The 17,026-nt window shown below is 49.4% G+C and overlaps 1 protein-coding gene across 18 annotated transcripts in view; it reads left to right on the top strand.

Annotated features, from left to right (window-relative positions):
• Nucleotides 1-17,026, top strand: part of DIDO1 (death inducer-obliterator 1) — a 51,023-nt gene that overhangs the window by 10,261 nt on the left and 23,736 nt on the right. For 6 of the 18 annotated variants that reach the window (XM_086331036.1, XM_086331034.1, XM_086331032.1 and 3 more), the window contains exons 2-7: nt 9,677-9,850; nt 10,437-10,550; nt 11,228-12,065; nt 12,866-13,187; nt 15,051-15,263; nt 15,935-16,148. In XM_086331036.1, the coding sequence (XP_086187162.1) occupies nt 11,230-12,065; nt 12,866-13,187; nt 15,051-15,263; nt 15,935-16,148 (1,585 nt within the window). In that variant the 5' untranslated portion in view covers nt 9,677-9,850; nt 10,437-10,550; nt 11,228-11,229. Of the gene's footprint in view, nt 1-8,910; nt 8,964-9,329; nt 9,483-9,676; nt 9,851-10,436; nt 10,551-10,571; nt 10,750-11,227; nt 12,066-12,865; nt 13,188-15,050; nt 15,264-15,934; nt 16,149-17,026 lie in introns of those variants that run through there. The other 12 variants (XM_086331039.1, XM_086331037.1, XM_086331038.1 and 9 more) reach the window with 8 other exon arrangements.

Here is a 17,026-nt window from a genome sequence, read left to right as displayed (position 1 = left end):
GAGATTTGAGCCTCATGATCTTGGGGATTTTGCAGGAAGGAAAGGCAGATGTTAAGATCTTTTCAGTGTGTTTATGTGTTCACATACCTCATTGTAGTGTTGGTTGGTATGGGGGAGGCTGAGCCTCCATTTGGCAACAGTTCACAGTGGGCAGTCCACCCAGGCTGACCCTGTTCTGAGCACTGTATGTGTGCTCATTCGTTTCAGTGACTATGATGCTCTGTACCTGTTCTAACCTCCCAGAAGCTGAAGCACCTGTAAAGAGCTTGCCCAGGATGGAATACCTGGGTTCTAACTGGGCCTTTGGGCCAACCCCAGACAAATGTTCTTTGGTTTCCTCAGAGCTATGTAGTTCTGGTTTCAACGTGCTTCCAAGGAAGGTGCTTTAACTGGAGACTTTAAGGAAATACGATCTGTGACCTTTAGGAAGACTTCTCATTGTATTCAACAAATATTTATTGCATCCTGTGTGCCAAGCACCCTGGCTGTAGCAGAGACCAGAAGGGTGGCCTTCTCAGGCCTGGAGACTTGTAACGGGGACCTATGAGGATTGCCAGCCACATAACCTGGAGCCTGGGGCCCTTTTTGGCACTTGGGGTTGGTGCATAGACATAACCATCTGTATGACTGGCCCACTTTAACATGGCATAGATGTGTCAAGGGTTAGCTATGGAGACCCAGCCCCAACCCTGTTGTGAAACTCCTTGCCTAACGCACTTGCTAAGCATTGTTTCCTAGTTGGTTGTGTTCTTGCAGGCTTATTTTAGCAATGAGTTTAGGAATAAGGTATATCTTTAACTTAGTTCTGATTTTCCACCAAGAACTGTCCTTTATTAGTATTTGATTATTCAGGCTGTTTCAAGTGAAGTGAATTATGTGCTGATAAGAAAGGGCACAAATTAAAAGTTGTGCAGTTGGCTGTTCCCCTTACCATCTGCTAGTTCCCGCAGTGACCTTTGCTTTCTGGCCAGCCATGCCCCTCACAGCACACACGCCTGTGTGAACATCACAATGGCTTGTTGAGGAAGTGTGTCATGGGGCTTGGACATGGTGCCCAGTGCTTCAGGTGGGCCTTCATGAGGGTGGGATTTGTCTTCAGGTTGAGGAGAGGATGGATTAGAGTGGGACTTGGGATCCCATCTTCTTTATGACTGGAGTTGTGGGACCTGCTGTTGACACTGTAAGTCTTTCTATGACCACAGAGGCCTTAGAGGCTCTGGGCCCCTTCCCAGGCAACCCACAGGCTGGGTCTCTTTCGTATGTGTTTTCAGATGTTCCAGGTCCTGGTTGTTTTATATTCCTGTTAACAGGACATGTTTTCCCTTTTGTACACAGTTGTCCCAAGATCCCTGGTGACTTCCACTTGGCTCCTGAGAGCCAGGGTTGAGTTTTTCACAGGCTGACTCACTTTGTCCTTGGGTCCCTGAAGTTGGCACTGTGTCCAAGAGCAGACTGATTTCTCATACACCTGGTGGCCTTGAGAATCCTTTAAGAAAACTTTCCTTAAACAGTCCTTTGTGCACTTCTTATTTAAACGGTGGCATCTTTAACAGTGGGTACCTAACATGACGCTATTTATGGCCAGCATCAAATAATGTGTGTTAATTCCACTGCAGAATCTCCACGATTAACAGTTAATGGACACATACTAATTGGGAGTGGATAGGCCAGGCAGTCCTCACTTGATGTGAAGTGTTCACACTTCCTGGAGTCTCTTGCTCAGGCCTCTTTTTTTTCCCCTAAACTTCTGATTTATCCTCCTACCCAAGCATGCACTTCCCCTCTGGTAACCATAACTTTGTTTTCTATGTCTGTTTTGCTGTTTTGTAAATAGTTTTTCTCTGACTTACTATGATAATCTCTGGGCCCATCCGTGTTGCTGTAAATGGCATTATTTCGTTCTTTTTTATGGCTGATAATATTCTGTTACATACATATACCACATCTGCATTATCCAGTCATCTGTTGGTGGATATTGAGGTTGTCTCTGTGTCTCAGCTCTTGTGAATAGTGCTGCGGTGAACTTTGGAGTGCGTGTATCTTTTTGAGTTAGAGTTTTCTCCAGCTGTATGTCCAGAAGTGGATTACTGTTTTGTATGGCTATAGTCCGTGGGGTCGCCAAGACTTGGATGTGACTGAGCAACTAAGCACACAGCACAGCATGGCGACTCTTAGTCTTTTCCTCTTTCTGAGTCGTGTAATTGACCCTTCAGCAACACAGATTTGACCTGTCCAGGTCCACTCGCATAGAGCCTGTTTTTAAGCAGTAAGTACTACAGTACTGCACAGTCTGCATACACAGAGGCCGAATATGAGTTATATGTGGGTTTTCAGCTGTGGGCAGGTTGGGAGCCCAATTTGTAAAGCAGCTGTTTCTCTCACGGGTATCAGGTGCTATGGTTTTGTTTTTCATATGCTGATGCAGATGTGTAAGTGATATTTAATATACTTTACAACAGGAAGGTAAATGGGGCCTCCCCCAGTATAAAGACAGCTGTACTGTGTTTGGGTTGCAAAGATAAATTTATACATAGAAAACAAGACAATATACAGAATATAAAGAAAGCAGAAACCCCAGAAAGTAGCAGCCTCTGGAAGCCCAGTTACAGCTGTGGACATGTTTGTGAGCTTGGTTTGGGGGCTGGGGGGTAGGCAGGATGTGCTGTGAACTGGATGTAACCTCCTGTTCCACTCGGGCGTGGGGCTCGTTCCATGGCAGGGGCTCTAGAGTTCATCCTGCTCTCATTACAGTCTTACTAGAGAACACCATCACTTGGATGTTTCTGGATTTCTTTCAAACTGGTCTCCTGGTGATGGTCATAGATTTGTGTCCATGCTGGGAGCACCCCATAAACACACCTGCTCTCGCCTAGTTCTCTCTACCAGGTCACAGTGAAGCAGCCACCCCCGAGGGGAATAGAGATGCTGCCTGCTCTGTGTGGAGCACTGGGGGGCCCTTGATAAATGTTCACAGACTGTTCACGAGGGCCTGTTTTCCCAGCCACTCACAAGCAGACATTGTCGTTTTCATAAATTTGCCATTTATCCTACACTGACTGGTACTTGATGCTGTGTCGTTTCAGGTATCTTGTTAGGAAACGGAGGTCATGGTCATCTCCATATACCTGGGTAGAGTGCCTAGCTGTTAGGTTTGCAGCTGGGGTTGAAGTCTGGGACACCCTCGGACTTAGGCATTAACGTGGGAGGGTCATGCTGTGGTCATTGAGGGTGGACACTGCTGGCTCCCTTGGTCAGAACCGGGGATGCTCAGTTGCACCAGGGGGAGTGGTCCCTCTGAGATGCCCCATTTAGACAGGCTAGTACAGCACTACCCTTGGCTCTTTAGGTTGTAATTTAAAAAGACTTGACCCTTTCACAAGGTGTTCCAGTAGTAAGGTGCTCTCCTCAGCACATCTCCCGCCCAGGCAGCAGTGGCAGCTGTGGGGAGTTGCATCAAGTTCAGCTCTGTGTGGATCTGTAAAAATCAGTAGGACAGTCCTGTTGTTTATTTTATAACCGTTTTATTTAAGCTTGGGCCTTCCCCACTGCCCCCCCCCCCCCCCGCCCCAGACCTAGACATTGGCCTCTGCTAATCTCAGAGAAAGAGGACAATTCCAGCTGAAGTGTACAGTGTGGGTCTGGACTTCGCGTGTCCGCGGTCTCCAAGCATCGTGCTTGCTCCATGGCCTGTGGCATGAGTTGCAGCTGCACTCGGGAAGCAGATGCTTGTGAGAGGGCAAGCTTTGTTTCTCCCCAACCACTTCTCTTTGGATGTGGGCGGCAGTCCCTCCGAATGCTGCAGTTTCATGATCAGTGCCTCCTCGTCTTCCTGGAAAGGTGGCGTCCTGAGCCTCACTGTCAGGGCCCTGCAGTCTTAACAGCCATCTGACATCACCCTTCATGTCAAGTCTGTGCTGTCTTTTCTCAGACTGACCTCTTTATACCTGAAATGAACAAGGACCCCAAGGGCTTTTGTTTCTGTTTTATCTATTGATATTTCCCATGGTTGGCATTAAAAATGAGACATTAAGTTTACTTACTCACTTAGAAATAATAGCAAACACCTGCATATTAACATAAGTAACACTCTATGGAAACTATGTTCCAAGATAAGAAATAGCTTAAGGAGAAAGGTGGCTTGGGGTTTTAAGTGTCTGACTTAGGCAGGGCAACAGTAGCCAGATTCTCCTGCCTGCTTCTGCATTCCAGCTATCATCACACCAACATCATTTAGCTTCTGAAAAACTACCCTGCCCCTGAAAGGTCACAAAACACTTCCATGTTATTATTTAGTCACTTTGCTAAGTAGTGTTGTACAAATGCTTTGACCTTGGAGGCCAGCTAGAAGGTCCGGGGGCCACACTTTGAGAACCTCTGCCTAGATCATGATTAGAAATGCTCTTGTTGAGAAATGAAAATTGAAAAAGACAGTTGTCCAGAACTTTAACACCTGGGAAATGGATTACTGTTAAGAAGATAGGCAGTGTCTTTGAATGTGGGCGTCTCAACCCTTTCCTTGCTTTGGGGGAAAGGAGTGGAATATGGCCAGTTTGCCGTCCCCAGTGAGGAGGGTTCAGTGCACACGTCTCCCTCGCAGTGTGCCGCCTGGAATGAGAGGCTTGGAGTGTGGCGAAGGTGCCTGCTGGGTGAAGAGATCTCAGAGGTCTTTTGACCTGAGGGTGTTTAGCCTTTACTGTACGATGTCCTCTCCTCACCCACAGCCTCCCACTGGACCCTAACTAGCAGCTCTTGCCACCATGAGACAGTCAGGGCTTGCAGTGGGCACTGTGGGTGATGTGGGATCTTGCCCCTGCCATGGGAGTAGCCAACCCAGATGCACTCGGGACCCAGATGGACCATTGTAGATACAAAAGCAATAGGGCAGGCAGTGGGGAGCTGGAGGGTCAAGGTTCTGTGTTAACAGCCATGGGACTTGGAGATGCTAGGGAAGCAGCTGCTGGGATGCCTGCACGGATGGCTGTTCTGGGAGGTACTTTCCATGTCCAGGTCCCGGCTGTGACCACACAGTCACTGTTGCCCTCTGTCTTGGTTGGGGAAGGGGAGACGTGGCGCCCATTTGGGACCCCATCCCAGTGCTGTCCTGGGCATTTAGTGGTGGCCAAACTCACCTCATCCTGCAGACTCAGTAAGGTTAAGAGCCTGTGCAGTTCAGAGGGTCCCTAAGACCCTAGCAATGGCCTTACAAGCACCAGCCCCCAGGGTATAGGGTTCAGGTTCCCTTGACCAGTGTTTGAAGCCATGTTTTCCTGTTCCCTGGGAGGCAAGAGGGAGCTGCTGTGACAGAGACCTAGACTGAGGGGTTTTACACAGTGGACTTGATTTTCCGCAGCTCCGGGGATGGGAGGCCTGGGGTCAGGGTGCCGGGGCAGTTCGATCCTGGTGGCAGGGCCATGGGTGAGCTCTGGGGCCTCTTGCCAAGCCAGTCACCCCATCTGTGAAGGCTCAGGGGTGCAGATGTGCAGACCACTACAGGAGCTTGTCTGCGGTGGCAGGGCTCTGTGGAGGACGGGGGGCTTCGTTTCCTCTGTGACCCCGACATGTTCAGGTGGCTTATCCGGTCACAAGCCTGTGTTTTCACTAAAAACTGGGGAGAGACGCTGGAGCAGCCGCTGCCACCTGTACACAGGGCGCTGGGGGCCTGACCTCGCTAGAGCTTGGCCGGGGCAGACGTCAGTCCAAGCAAGTTTTTAAGCAAAAAGTTTTGGGTTTTGTCTCCACATACCTGTAAAGCAAAAACACCTCAGAAATGTTAAACAGCAGGGTTGTTCCTAGATTTCTCTCTGCAATTACCTCTTGAGAAGCTTATTGTGCTGCAGGCACCTTTGATTCAGGGTAATTTTAGTAAACTCAGGGTTATCCTGATGGGGCTCCTGAAGGACTGAAGTGTCATCTGTACATTCGAGTCAGGATGAGTGTGGGGTCACCCGTGGTCAGAGGACACCCACCCTTCAGGGTGTTTCCCATCATCTGAAATTCCCGGACAAGCCGTCAGTAGTGACTGCTCTGTTAGTAAAAACGGAATAGTGAAAGGGGCTTTAATTGGGAAAGCTTGCCTCATTTTTTCCTGGTAGGTAAAGAACTTTTAGCATCTTCTCAGTCCCTCTTCACCCACAGCACAGAATTAGTCAGAGACGGAAGACCCTTAATATGAAATCTCAGTAGCTGTGAACCTTGGCCTCACCTGGCAGAACTGTAAAGTGAGTTAGCACAGCCCAGAGTAATGAGGTAATGCCTTGCTGCTGCTGCTGCTAAGTCGCTTCAGTCGTGTCCGACTCTGTGCGACCCCATAGACGGCAGCCCACCAGGCTCCCCTGTCCCTGGAACTCTCCAGGCAAGAACACTGGAGTGGGTTGCCATTTCCTTCTCCAATGCATGAAAGTGAAAAGTGAAAGTGAAGTCTCGAAGTCGTGTCCAACTCTTTGCAACCCCATGGACTGCAACCTACCAGGCTCCTCCGTCCATGGGATTTTCCAGGCAAGAGTACTGGAGTAGGGGTGCCATTGCCTTCTCCAGAGGTAATGCTGTAGTTGGGAATATTTCGCGGTTGTGAGGTTTTGAGGACCAGCCTGTTTTGCTGCCAGGTATGGCAGGGCACAGAGAAGGCAATGGCACCCCACTCCAGTACTCTTACCTGGAAAATCCCATGGACGGAGGAGCCTGGTAGGCTGCAGTCCATGGGGTCGTTGGGAGTCGGACACGACTGAGCGACTTCACTTTCACTTTTCACTTTAATGCATTGGAGAAGGAAATGGCAACCCACTCCAGTGTTCTTGCCTGGAGAATCCCGGTGATGGGGGAGCCTGGTGGGCTGCCGTCTATGGGGTCACACAGAGTTGGACACCACTGAAGTGACAGCATAGCATAGGGCAGGGCAGGTGTGTGCTTGCCTGTTACCTTCTTGAGAAATGTACCTGTTTGGTCGTTGTACTGTGAAAGTAGGAGCTTCATTGCAGTTATATATTATAACTTAAAGTGTCTCAGAGAAATAAACCCTCAGTTCATAGACCTGAACATCTTTAAATGACCAAGATGTGGTTACTTGCATGTTGCAAGTTTGTAGAAGCCAAGCCTTCAGATGTATCTGGTTGTAGAGTCCAGTTTCACCCACGTTGTCGGGGGAGCATGTTTTTTGTTCTTAAGAAAATCATTTCTGGCAGCTTATCTTTCAAGGGTTGGACAACGTGAAGGGAAAATTAAGTCGTGGTTTTAGACCAGTTTTGTGGAAGGAAGTGTTTGTTCTCGTCCGACCCTAAAGTGTGAATACGTGTGACTACTTGACATGGATCCAGCGTGTCCTTAAGCAACTAGAAATGTCATGTTACAGATGTTCGTGGTGTGTATCGAAACCCTTTTGGAGGGTAGGCTTGGAAACCCTGTCCAGGCTCACAGCCTTGTGAGCAGGTCCCGCCAGTGGGCATGCGCCACTGGCACAGAGGTTCCTGGCAGCGCGCCCCCAAGGGGACAGAGGTGCCCGCAGAACACTGCTGCTGGACTGCATTTTCTGGGTGTGTGGCAGGTGTTTCCTCAAAGATACTCAGTGTGAGTCTTGAAGAAAGCAATGGACAGTATTTGTTACTGATGAAAAAATGCCAGCTTAAGTGAAGATTAGAATTTTGAAAAGCTTTTATCTGCCACCATGAGCTTGATTGTCCCAGTAAGGAAAAACATTTCAGGAGATGGACGCTGGCATTAGCAGGTGTGTCTCATACTGGCTAATGAGATATGCCAGTCTGTGGACTCTGCACATGTGCACATGGGCACAAGATGCACTCTGAGTGCCTTAACAGTTTTATATAGTTAGGCTGTAAGCCTAGGAACGTGTGCAGAGTACGGATGTGGCTTCAGGTTCCTGTCACAACCGCTTTTTGGGGAAGTGCAGTTTGTCAAGGTTTACTGTAGTATGAGGGAATGTCCGCAATTCTGAAAGTCTTTCTCAGGTTTAATTTTGGAAATACACATTCCACATGAGCAAATGCTCTTTGGGGTCCTCAAGTTTTAGGGATATCACCGGGCCTCGACAACAAAAAGTCGGAGTGGAGAGCTGCCTGGGAGGTGGGCTTCCGCCTGTCCTTGGGTGCTGATGGGTGCCTTCAGCACCCCTAGGGGGGCCTGGGGAACCCACGGTTTCTCACTGGTATTTGCACGTCTACTTAGTACGAAATGGAGCCGTTTTCAGCTGAGAGGACGTTTGCACTTAGGAACTTTAAGATTGTACATTTCAGGGTATCCAGTGTTTGCCTCTGGGTTTCTCTGTCCCAGTTTTAGGAGTGCCTACTGTCCTTTTCCTCTCTGGAGTCGTCGTTGCTGGTGCAGTGTGACCACTGTTTGGTGACCTGCTGTTGGATGTGGACCTACTTTAAGTTGTGTTAGGAACATAACAGTTTCTTTTTAACTTGCCTTGATCTTAGAGGTTTTGTTTTTTTTTATCTTGATAGACTTTTTTGTTTCATGACCTGAAGTTTTATGTTTGAATTTGTGAAGAAATCATGAAATTGATTTTGCAAGTATAAAATCAAGAAAAATGAATCAAATTGTCTAAAATTATATTATGTTTTGAGTTAAGTATTTCACTCCACTTAACAGAAATAACTGGATTTTCCTTTTTTGATTTTTCAGAACTCAAATCCAAAGGCATGATTTTTTTAGATTAGCATAAATTTTTAAAACTTTTTTTTCCTGAGAATGTCCTAATTTCTTTACTTTTTTCATTGTTGTGAAATATAAAAGTAAGAATTATTTCAAGTACTTTCTGAGAAGTTTCTCATTTTGAAATGGGTTTACCACTTGAAAGAGATGCAGTGGCCATGGTGTTGGGGATGGAGGGTGGCCAGAGTGAGATGGGCTCTGTCCCTTTAAAAGGAGGTGGGATGGAATGTTTGTCCTGAGGTCACTAAGGAGACCACAGTTAACAAGGGAGGCAGTTGGAGTGAGGCGAGGAAGAGGTGAGGTGAGGAGAGGCGCAGGCAGGGGTCTTGGGTATAGAATGTGAAATGTGTTAAAATGTTAATACTGAGAATTTACCTAGAAACAGAAATGTGTTTGTGGAGCATTTAGGTATGATGATTGAATGAGGAGACAGGAGGAGAAATGTTCATTAAATGCATAAATACACAAAGATAAGCTGTACCACAGGGATGTCCAATAATTATTAGTCTTCTGAAATCTTTATTAGATTTTTTAACTAAAATGACGACATAGCTACAGTGTTAAGAATTTGTAAATAATTGCTTTCACATATAATTTTCTTGTTCATCTTTTCATATTTTGTTCCTGATTCTCCCTCTGGTTTTTATTGGCCTGGGTCCATCGGAAGTAGGGTTGTAATTAGGAAGCAGCTGATACCAGTGACTGATTTTGAAATCCTCCCGCCCACTGAGGCCTCTGCACTCGACCACCAGCTCCCTCTCCACCAGGGTGCCAACCATGGCCTGTCCCAGCCCTGCTTTCATCGTGTAGTCAAAGTATGCATCTTCCCTTTTTAAAAAAAGTCCTTGCAGGGGAGCCATATCTGTGGACTGGGTGGATGTCTTTGTAGGTCACATAATGTAGACTTAAGAGATTGCTTGGAAAGTTTTGTGCCTTTTTTTCCCTTAAATGTGATTTTAGTTCTGGTTGCTTTAGATCTTTAAAATGTTTTTTTGTTTGTTTGTTTTAGGAGCTTACTCCGTGGACACAGTCTCAAGATAATTTGCCTTGTGATCTGTGAACAGTGGCTGACGACAGCAGCATTGGGGGCCTGGTGCTTTCCTTGTGCCACAAGGTTGTAACGGCCCTGTTTGTGCTGGGTTTAGGAAGTCGGGAGAAGTGCCCATGCTTCTGTGTGGGGCAGGTAACAACGGCAGTAGTGTTGACATCTTACTGACCAGAGATGTACTGATGCGTCTTTTGTTATCCAAATGTTGTTTACCAGAGACATTTCAGTCTTACATAACAAATTATTGGCCACAGTTTTGTTTTTGCAAAACTCCCACAGTTGATAATATGTTAAATGCCAACAACACAATTTTAAGTTTTGATGTCATGTTTTTATTTCAAAAGTGGCATTATATATGTATAAAAACTGGTGTACCATTAATATTTGTTGGAAATATTCTAAACTTTAGCCCAAGAGTGTCTAATCAATCATTAGATTGAGTGTTCCTTTAGTTTACAATGACGTGTATTCTTGCTGGTGAGGGCTGTATCTTGTAGAGGAAAGTCCTTCCTGCAGAAAGCCTTGGGTGACCAGGACAGTGGTGTGGCCCTTGAGGGCACAATGTCACAGGGTGGCTGCTGATGTCACAGAGCATGGGCCAAGGCCCAGAGTGGGGAACTGCAGGTCTGGATGGGGGATGGGAGGTGACACCACTTGGTGGGAACCAAACAGAGAGTTCCGTGGTGTGTGACTTTGAATTTTGTGTGTTTTCTGTTTGAAGGTTTTCATTCTGTACGAGTCCTCCCCCTGGGATGGAACGTGGCATAAAATCTGAGTTGTCATTAGCATTTAAATGTAATTGAAGCCTGTACAGCTTGGGGAAAAAATTCTTAAGGTATATACTGTATTTTTTCAGGCTTTTTTCATTTGAAATAAGAACAAAGTTTTCACAAACTGGAGCCTTTAATAATCTCTTAGAAGAGAGAAGAAATAGATGCACGAGGTGCCATCTGGCTGAGTGTCCCTGCTGCAGACCTGAGAGCAGAGCTGGGTGACCCCTGTTGTGTCGACACAGTCTCGGCTTTAGGATCTGGGTGGGTTCAGTGGGGCTGGGTGTTCAGGGTGCAAACGAGCCCATCTCCACCCTTCCCCTGCTGGATGGTGGACATCTTACACTCTGGGGCTCCAGAGTTCTGGGCCTGGAGCCAGCCAGGTGGGAGGTGGGCCCATGTCTCCCTGTGGGGAGCCAGAGAGCCCCTGCTGCCCTATCCTGCCCCGTCCTGGCAGCACCACTGCCCAATTCCTCATTCTCCGTGACTTCTGGTATACATGCTTATCCTCAGCAGTCAGGAGACATGTTCATAGATGTAGTTTGCTCGCTGGGTTCTCCTCCTGAGCATGGGGTTCGTCACTGAATCCTCCTGCACTGTAGAAGCATTTTTGCTTTCTTTAGGTCGGGTTCTCCCATGTGTGAGGGAGTGCCCCCTGTGCTTGCTCGTAGCTGATGGGTGTCAGGCCCGGACTGCAGCCCTGGCTGATGCCTGACATGGCCTGGTTGTGTTTCCTTGTCAGGTATGGATGACAAGGGTGACCCGAGTGGTGAGGAGGCGCCCAAAGCCATCAAGCCCACCAGCAAGGAGTTCCGGAAGACTTGGGGCTTCCGGAGGACCACCATTGCTAAGCGCGAGGGTGCCGGGGATGCGGAGGTGGACACCCTGGAGCCGTCGCCCCGGCAGCAGCAGAGCCCATCCCTGCGGCGCAGTGGGCGGCAGCCAAAGCGCACTGAGCGGGTGGAGGAGTTTCTGACCACTGTGCGGCGCCGTGGCCGTCGGAGTGCCCCCGTGTCCCTGGAGGACTCTGGGGAGCCAGCGTCCTGTCCAGCGACAGACGCGGAGACTGCCTCTGAGGGCAGTGTGGAGAGCGCCTCAGACGGGAAGAGTGGGCCCAGGTCCAGCTCCACGGGTGCTAAGCAGCGGCTGGCCTCCTCGGCAAAGGCCAGAGAGGGCGAGGACGAGGACGACACGTCCGACAGCGACAGCGACGGACTGACGTTGAAGGAACTCCAGAACCGCCTGCGGAAGAAGCGTGAGCAGGAGCCCGCGGACCGGCCCACGAGGGGCATCCAGAACCGCCTGCGGAGGAAGCGGCGGGAGGAGGACCCGGCTGAGACCGTGGACGTCCAGGCAGGGGATGTGATGGAGGGCTCACTGCCTGCCTCACGGGAGCCTGAGGGCGACCTGGGGGCTGCGGCCCAGGCAGTGAAAGAGGACAGAGAGGGCCGGCAGGATGGGAGAGTGGCCCCAGGAGGGAGAGCCGAGGAAGCCGCAGACTCGATCCGGCACAAGCCGGAGTGTGAGGTGTACGACCCCAGCGCCCTGTACTGCCTGTGCCGCCAGCCTCACAACAACAGGTGGGTCGTGGGGGATGGTTGGGGGCAGAGCCAGGGAAACTGCCGGAGACTTCACTGTTCTCTTAAGAGAGTCTTAAGCTGGCCTGAATGAGTGACTTGTTTGTCGGGAAAGATGAGCAAGTCATTGTCAGAAAGAAACCAGTGGAGTGTGTGGGCACTACCCAGAACCATGCCCTTGTCAGGTGGTGGCTGGTGTGGGGTGTTGGCTGCCTGGTCACAGCATGGCAGTGAATGGGTGCGATGGCTTGCACCAGAGTGGGTCTGCTGCCCAAGAGAGCCCTCAGGACGCTGCTCAGACTGGCTGTGACTGGGGCACAGTGTGGACATTGGGTAGTTGCAGGGGTAAAGGAGTGGCTGCCATTCTCTGGACAGGCATTTGCAGTCCAGGGCAGGATGCCCTCGAAGAAAAGGATGATGTAATTTCGTAATGTACAGTGGTAATAGAACTGAGAGAAGGGCACACTGACATTCTTTATGCTCCATGTTTCTGTAATTTTTTTTAAAAACAGTGAGTTTGACTTATTGATATTTTTAAAATTGAGATTGTCTCTCCCTTTTCATTCCTGATACCATTGGCTTCCCTGGTGGCTCAGGCAGTAAAGAATTTGCCTGCAATGTGGGAAACCTGGGTTCAATCCCTGGGTTGGGAAGATCCCCTGGAGGAGAGAATGGCAACCCACTCCAGTATCCTTGCCTAGGCAATCCCATGGACAGAGGAGCTTGGCAGACTACAGTCCACGGGGTCGTGAAGAGTTGGACACAACTGAGTGACTAACACATTGACCGTTGTTTTATTTCAGGTTTATGATTTGCTGTGACCGATGTGAAGAATGGTTTCATGGTGACTGTGTGGGCATTTCTGAGGCTCGAGGGCGCCTCTTGGAGAGGAATGGGGAAGACTACATCTGCCCCAACTGCACGATCCTGCAGGTGCAGGATGAGGCCAGCTCAGAAGCCACAGACATGCAGGACACGAGGTCAGGACCCCTGGGTGCCGACAGCACGGACTTCACCAGTATAGGAACCGTGGAGCAGAAGTCAAGTGAAGACCAGGGAATTAAGGGTAGAATTGAAAAAGCTGCAAACCCAAGTGGCAAGAAGAAACTCAAGATATTCCAGCCTGTAAGTACTTATTTCCTGAGGCCAACAATAGAGGTGACTGTAAGCCCTCAACTGCCTTTGGCAGAAACATCAAGGTCGGAAGCGTCTGTCTTCTGAGATAAGTTAGGTTTTCCCTGCAGTGACTGGCATAGGGCTGGACTCTGTGGGCTCTTGGGTCCATGCACCTGCTCAGGGCCAGCATGGCCTGGTCTGTTTTTTGATGTTGTTAATAACTGTGTCTGTCTCCTGTGCTGTGATTACTGATTTAACGTATTTCATAATTTTTTAAAAAATTACTCTTTAGTGTTCTCACGACCAGCATCCTGAGCTTAAAGTTCAAGTGCACGTATTAAGAAAATTACTTTCGAGTCACAGGAGCACGTGTGCACCTGTATCACCTGCCCTGTCTTGAGAAAACCAGTAGTCTCATCCCCACCTCAAGGCAAGATGCCAAGGCCACCCAGAGTGGCGGCACAGCTCCTCAGGGTGACAAGGTGACTGTGCCTGATACACCCTCTGTGATGGTGTTCCCCACTCGCCGGTGTTTGTGCAGCTCTTTTTTCCTCCTTTCCCAGCTCTTTTCACACATGTCTTGTCCAGGGGTTGTGGTTTCCGTGCATCTTGAGAACTGTCTCAGGTGCTCACGAGTGTCACACTCAGTGTGTTTTCACCCCAAGCCTTCCTTGAATTGGGGGCCCACCCCACCACCATGGCCCATCTCTTGTAGGTGTTGTAGATGCAGGCGTCCTGTGGTGGGGTCCTGTGGTGGCCATGTCAGCACCCTTGCCATCACCCCCTTGCAGTGAGTTAGCTTTGAGGCCTGGACCCTGTCCTGGGGGTGTGAAGAGGCACTAAGTGGAAATATGAGAATAACTGGTAATTAAGGAAAACATAACAGAAATGGAAATCAGCGGGAAGCATCATCTTCCTGCTGTGTTTAAGACTGCACATAAGCTTAAGTGTTTTTTCTGGGTAAAACTTGGATTCTATGGAGGAAAGTCAGTTAAGTACATTATTTGAGGAAAAAGATTTTGCTCAAGTGCATTTCATGTATATGTCACATACATTATTAGTCTTGACCAGTAAAATGTGCTTTAGTAATCATGGCCACAAGCAGCTGTGTTCAGCCCTTGTCATATTCCAGATTGCTGCTGGATAACAGGTGACCAGAACTTAGCGACTTAGACAATACACATCCATTAACCCAGAAACCCAGGCCTAGCTGAGCCAGGCCCTTGGTTCTGGGTCTTATAAGACTGCTCTCTGTGTGTCAGTGGGGCTAGGGTCTCATCAGTCTCGGCTAGGGTAAAATGCATATGAAGTATGTTCCTGGCAGTTTCTGTGGCATGCTTATACTGGACCTGTTGTTTCTGAGATCCGTGTGTAATTGGGTGTTCTGGCTGTTGCCTGAGGTCCTTGACTGCAGAGCCCAGGCCTGGGCAGCTTCCCATCAGAGCCAGCAATGGAGTGTTCACTCTTCTGGAGGCTCAGTTCCTCTTTTGAGGGTTTTTACCTGATAAGTCAAACCTTTGGACTAACTCAAAAGCCTCTTACCTGGTATCTTAATTAAATTGGCAAAATCCATGCCCATACGGTCAATGACAGAACCTAATTCTGGTGTGAAATCCCGCTGTGTTGAGAAGTGTGCAGCAGAAGTCCTCTCAGAGTTCTGCCCACTGTGCGGGGCGTGAAAGGTGGTTGAAAACGTGATGCCTTACTCAGGGGAGGGAGGGTTTATGTGTTTTGAATAAACAGATACATTTTTATGCATAATCATTCATACATGATTAAAGGTGTTAATCTCGGTACCATAAATAGTGACCTTACAGAGCATGGTGCCTGCCCCAGCGGGGGACTACATTGAACCCGTGTCTGGTCTTGCAGGTCGTGGAAGCGCCTGGTGCTGCCAAGTGCATCGGCCCTGGGTGCTCAAGCGTGGCACAACCTGACTCGGTCTACTGCAGCAACGACTGCATCCTGAAGCACGCTGCGGCCACCATGCGCTTCCTGAGTGCAGGGAAGGAGCAGAAACCCAAAGCAAAAGAAAAGCTGAAGACAAAGCCAGAAAAAATCGTTCTTCAAAAATGTAGCGTTCAAGTAAGTTGACCAAGACCGGCCATTTGCGTAGTTGAAACCAAAATTGCCTGGAGGTGCCAGGCTTGGTGGGTTGATTGAAAGAGAGGAAGGTACACAGGCCCAGAGGGGCCAAGACGCCTGCACGCTGCCCTCCGCCTTCCCCACCAGTGTTCTGGTCAGAATTACGAAGAGGCACGTGTTCTCATGTTTTCTTCTCCTGCCTCTAGCTGAGGGACTAACAGAAACACGGAAGCCAGTGGCTGCATGGAGTAGTTCACCCCTCAGATCAGCCCTCCGGGGAGCGAGTGGTCCCTGTGGGAGTCTAGGCAGCGGGGTTTGGAAGCGGGCCCTGAGGGTGCCCACATTGAGTGTTTGGGGGGGTGCAGGGGTACGCCTGTCCTCTCCACATGCTGTTAAGTCCACAGCCCCTGTCTGGGCAGTGTTGCTTGGGTGCATTTTCAAACGGGGGCACTGCCTGCTGTGCTCGAGCTTCATTTCACTGCTTCGCTCCAAAGCCCCTCATTGTCCTGTCAGCCTGGCCCCTCAGCAGGATGTTAGGGCGGTGGCCGATGCAGCTCATGGGCTGGGGTGACCCAGGAGCTGAGTGTGTCCTGACCTGCGCTGCTGAGTAAAACAACCGCAGGCTAACTTTGGTGATCTCCCTAGTGATTGGGGCTTTACTGATTATCCAGGCAGGCATTAAAATCTCTTCTGTGCACAAGAGACTGGCTTCAGACAAGAAGGAAAACGCGGTGAAGAAGGCAGCAGTGGCCCCTCCCAGGAACGAGGTCCTCACTAAGGAGCCAGTCTGTGAGAGCAGCACGCCGTCCTGGGCCAGCGACCACAATTACAATGCAGTAAAGCCAGAACAGACTGCTGCCCCCTGGCCGCCACTGTTGTATAAATGTATGTATCACCCAGGGGGAGCTCTGGACCCTTCCTGGTCTTTCTGGACGGCCGTGCACTCAGGCCTGTTCAGAGCTAGGAGTTCTAGCCATGTGTGGTGCTGCACCTGCAGAGATCGGAGCCCTTGCCCGAGGCCAGGAGGCCTCCTGAGCCTGGCGCACCCTTCCTTAGTCTGTTGGGACTTCCTGTCAGTGTTTCCAAAAAGCTGTACCAGCTCATGGCTGAATGTTCACCTCTGACCATTGATGTCTTTAATCACTTTCTTTATTATTAGGCTCTGGTAAGTATGTGTAGTGTCTTCAACAGAACCTGATGGTGGGGCACTCAGCCCACCCCCAAGGTCCGCCGGAGTCTGCCACGGTGCCACCACCGCCGGGAGCTCTCCACATGGGGCTGTGCCATGCAGCCTGCTCCCTACACACGTGACCCTCTCTTCTCTGTATGTTGTGGGAATCTCTTACTGCACAGTAGTGATGTAGCTGATTTTCAGCTGAAGTATGATTTTTAGGAGTTAAATTATTTTTGACCAAACTGGGATTTTTTTCACGTCCAATTCACATACTACACATGACATAAATACACATGCCAGTCCTGAAGGCCCTGGCCCACTTCCTGTGCTGGAAGGTAAGTGAGCAAGACATCTCTGCGCTGAGCAGCACCCAGACCAGGAGTCCCGCCCCGCCCTCCTCCCCCGCTTCCTGGGAATGGGCTTGGATGGGTCAGACAGACTCATGCAGTCCCAGAGGAGACTGTGCAGCTTGACTCTCCTCTGTTCTTGTTTCTCAGCCTCGTTCTCCAAAATTAAATTTTGGACGCTTAAATTGCTCCAGGGCACATTGTATTCTGTGATTGAGATTATTTTGTGCTCAGGTTTAATT

Source organism: Bos grunniens, chromosome 13, assembly GCF_055505025.1.
Source record: "Bos grunniens cultivar Pamir isolate PY7600 chromosome 13, Bosgru_T2T1.0, whole genome shotgun sequence".
NCBI classification, from domain to species: Eukaryota; Metazoa; Chordata; class Mammalia; order Artiodactyla; family Bovidae; genus Bos; species Bos grunniens.
This window is presented reverse-complemented; position numbering and strand designations above follow the sequence as displayed.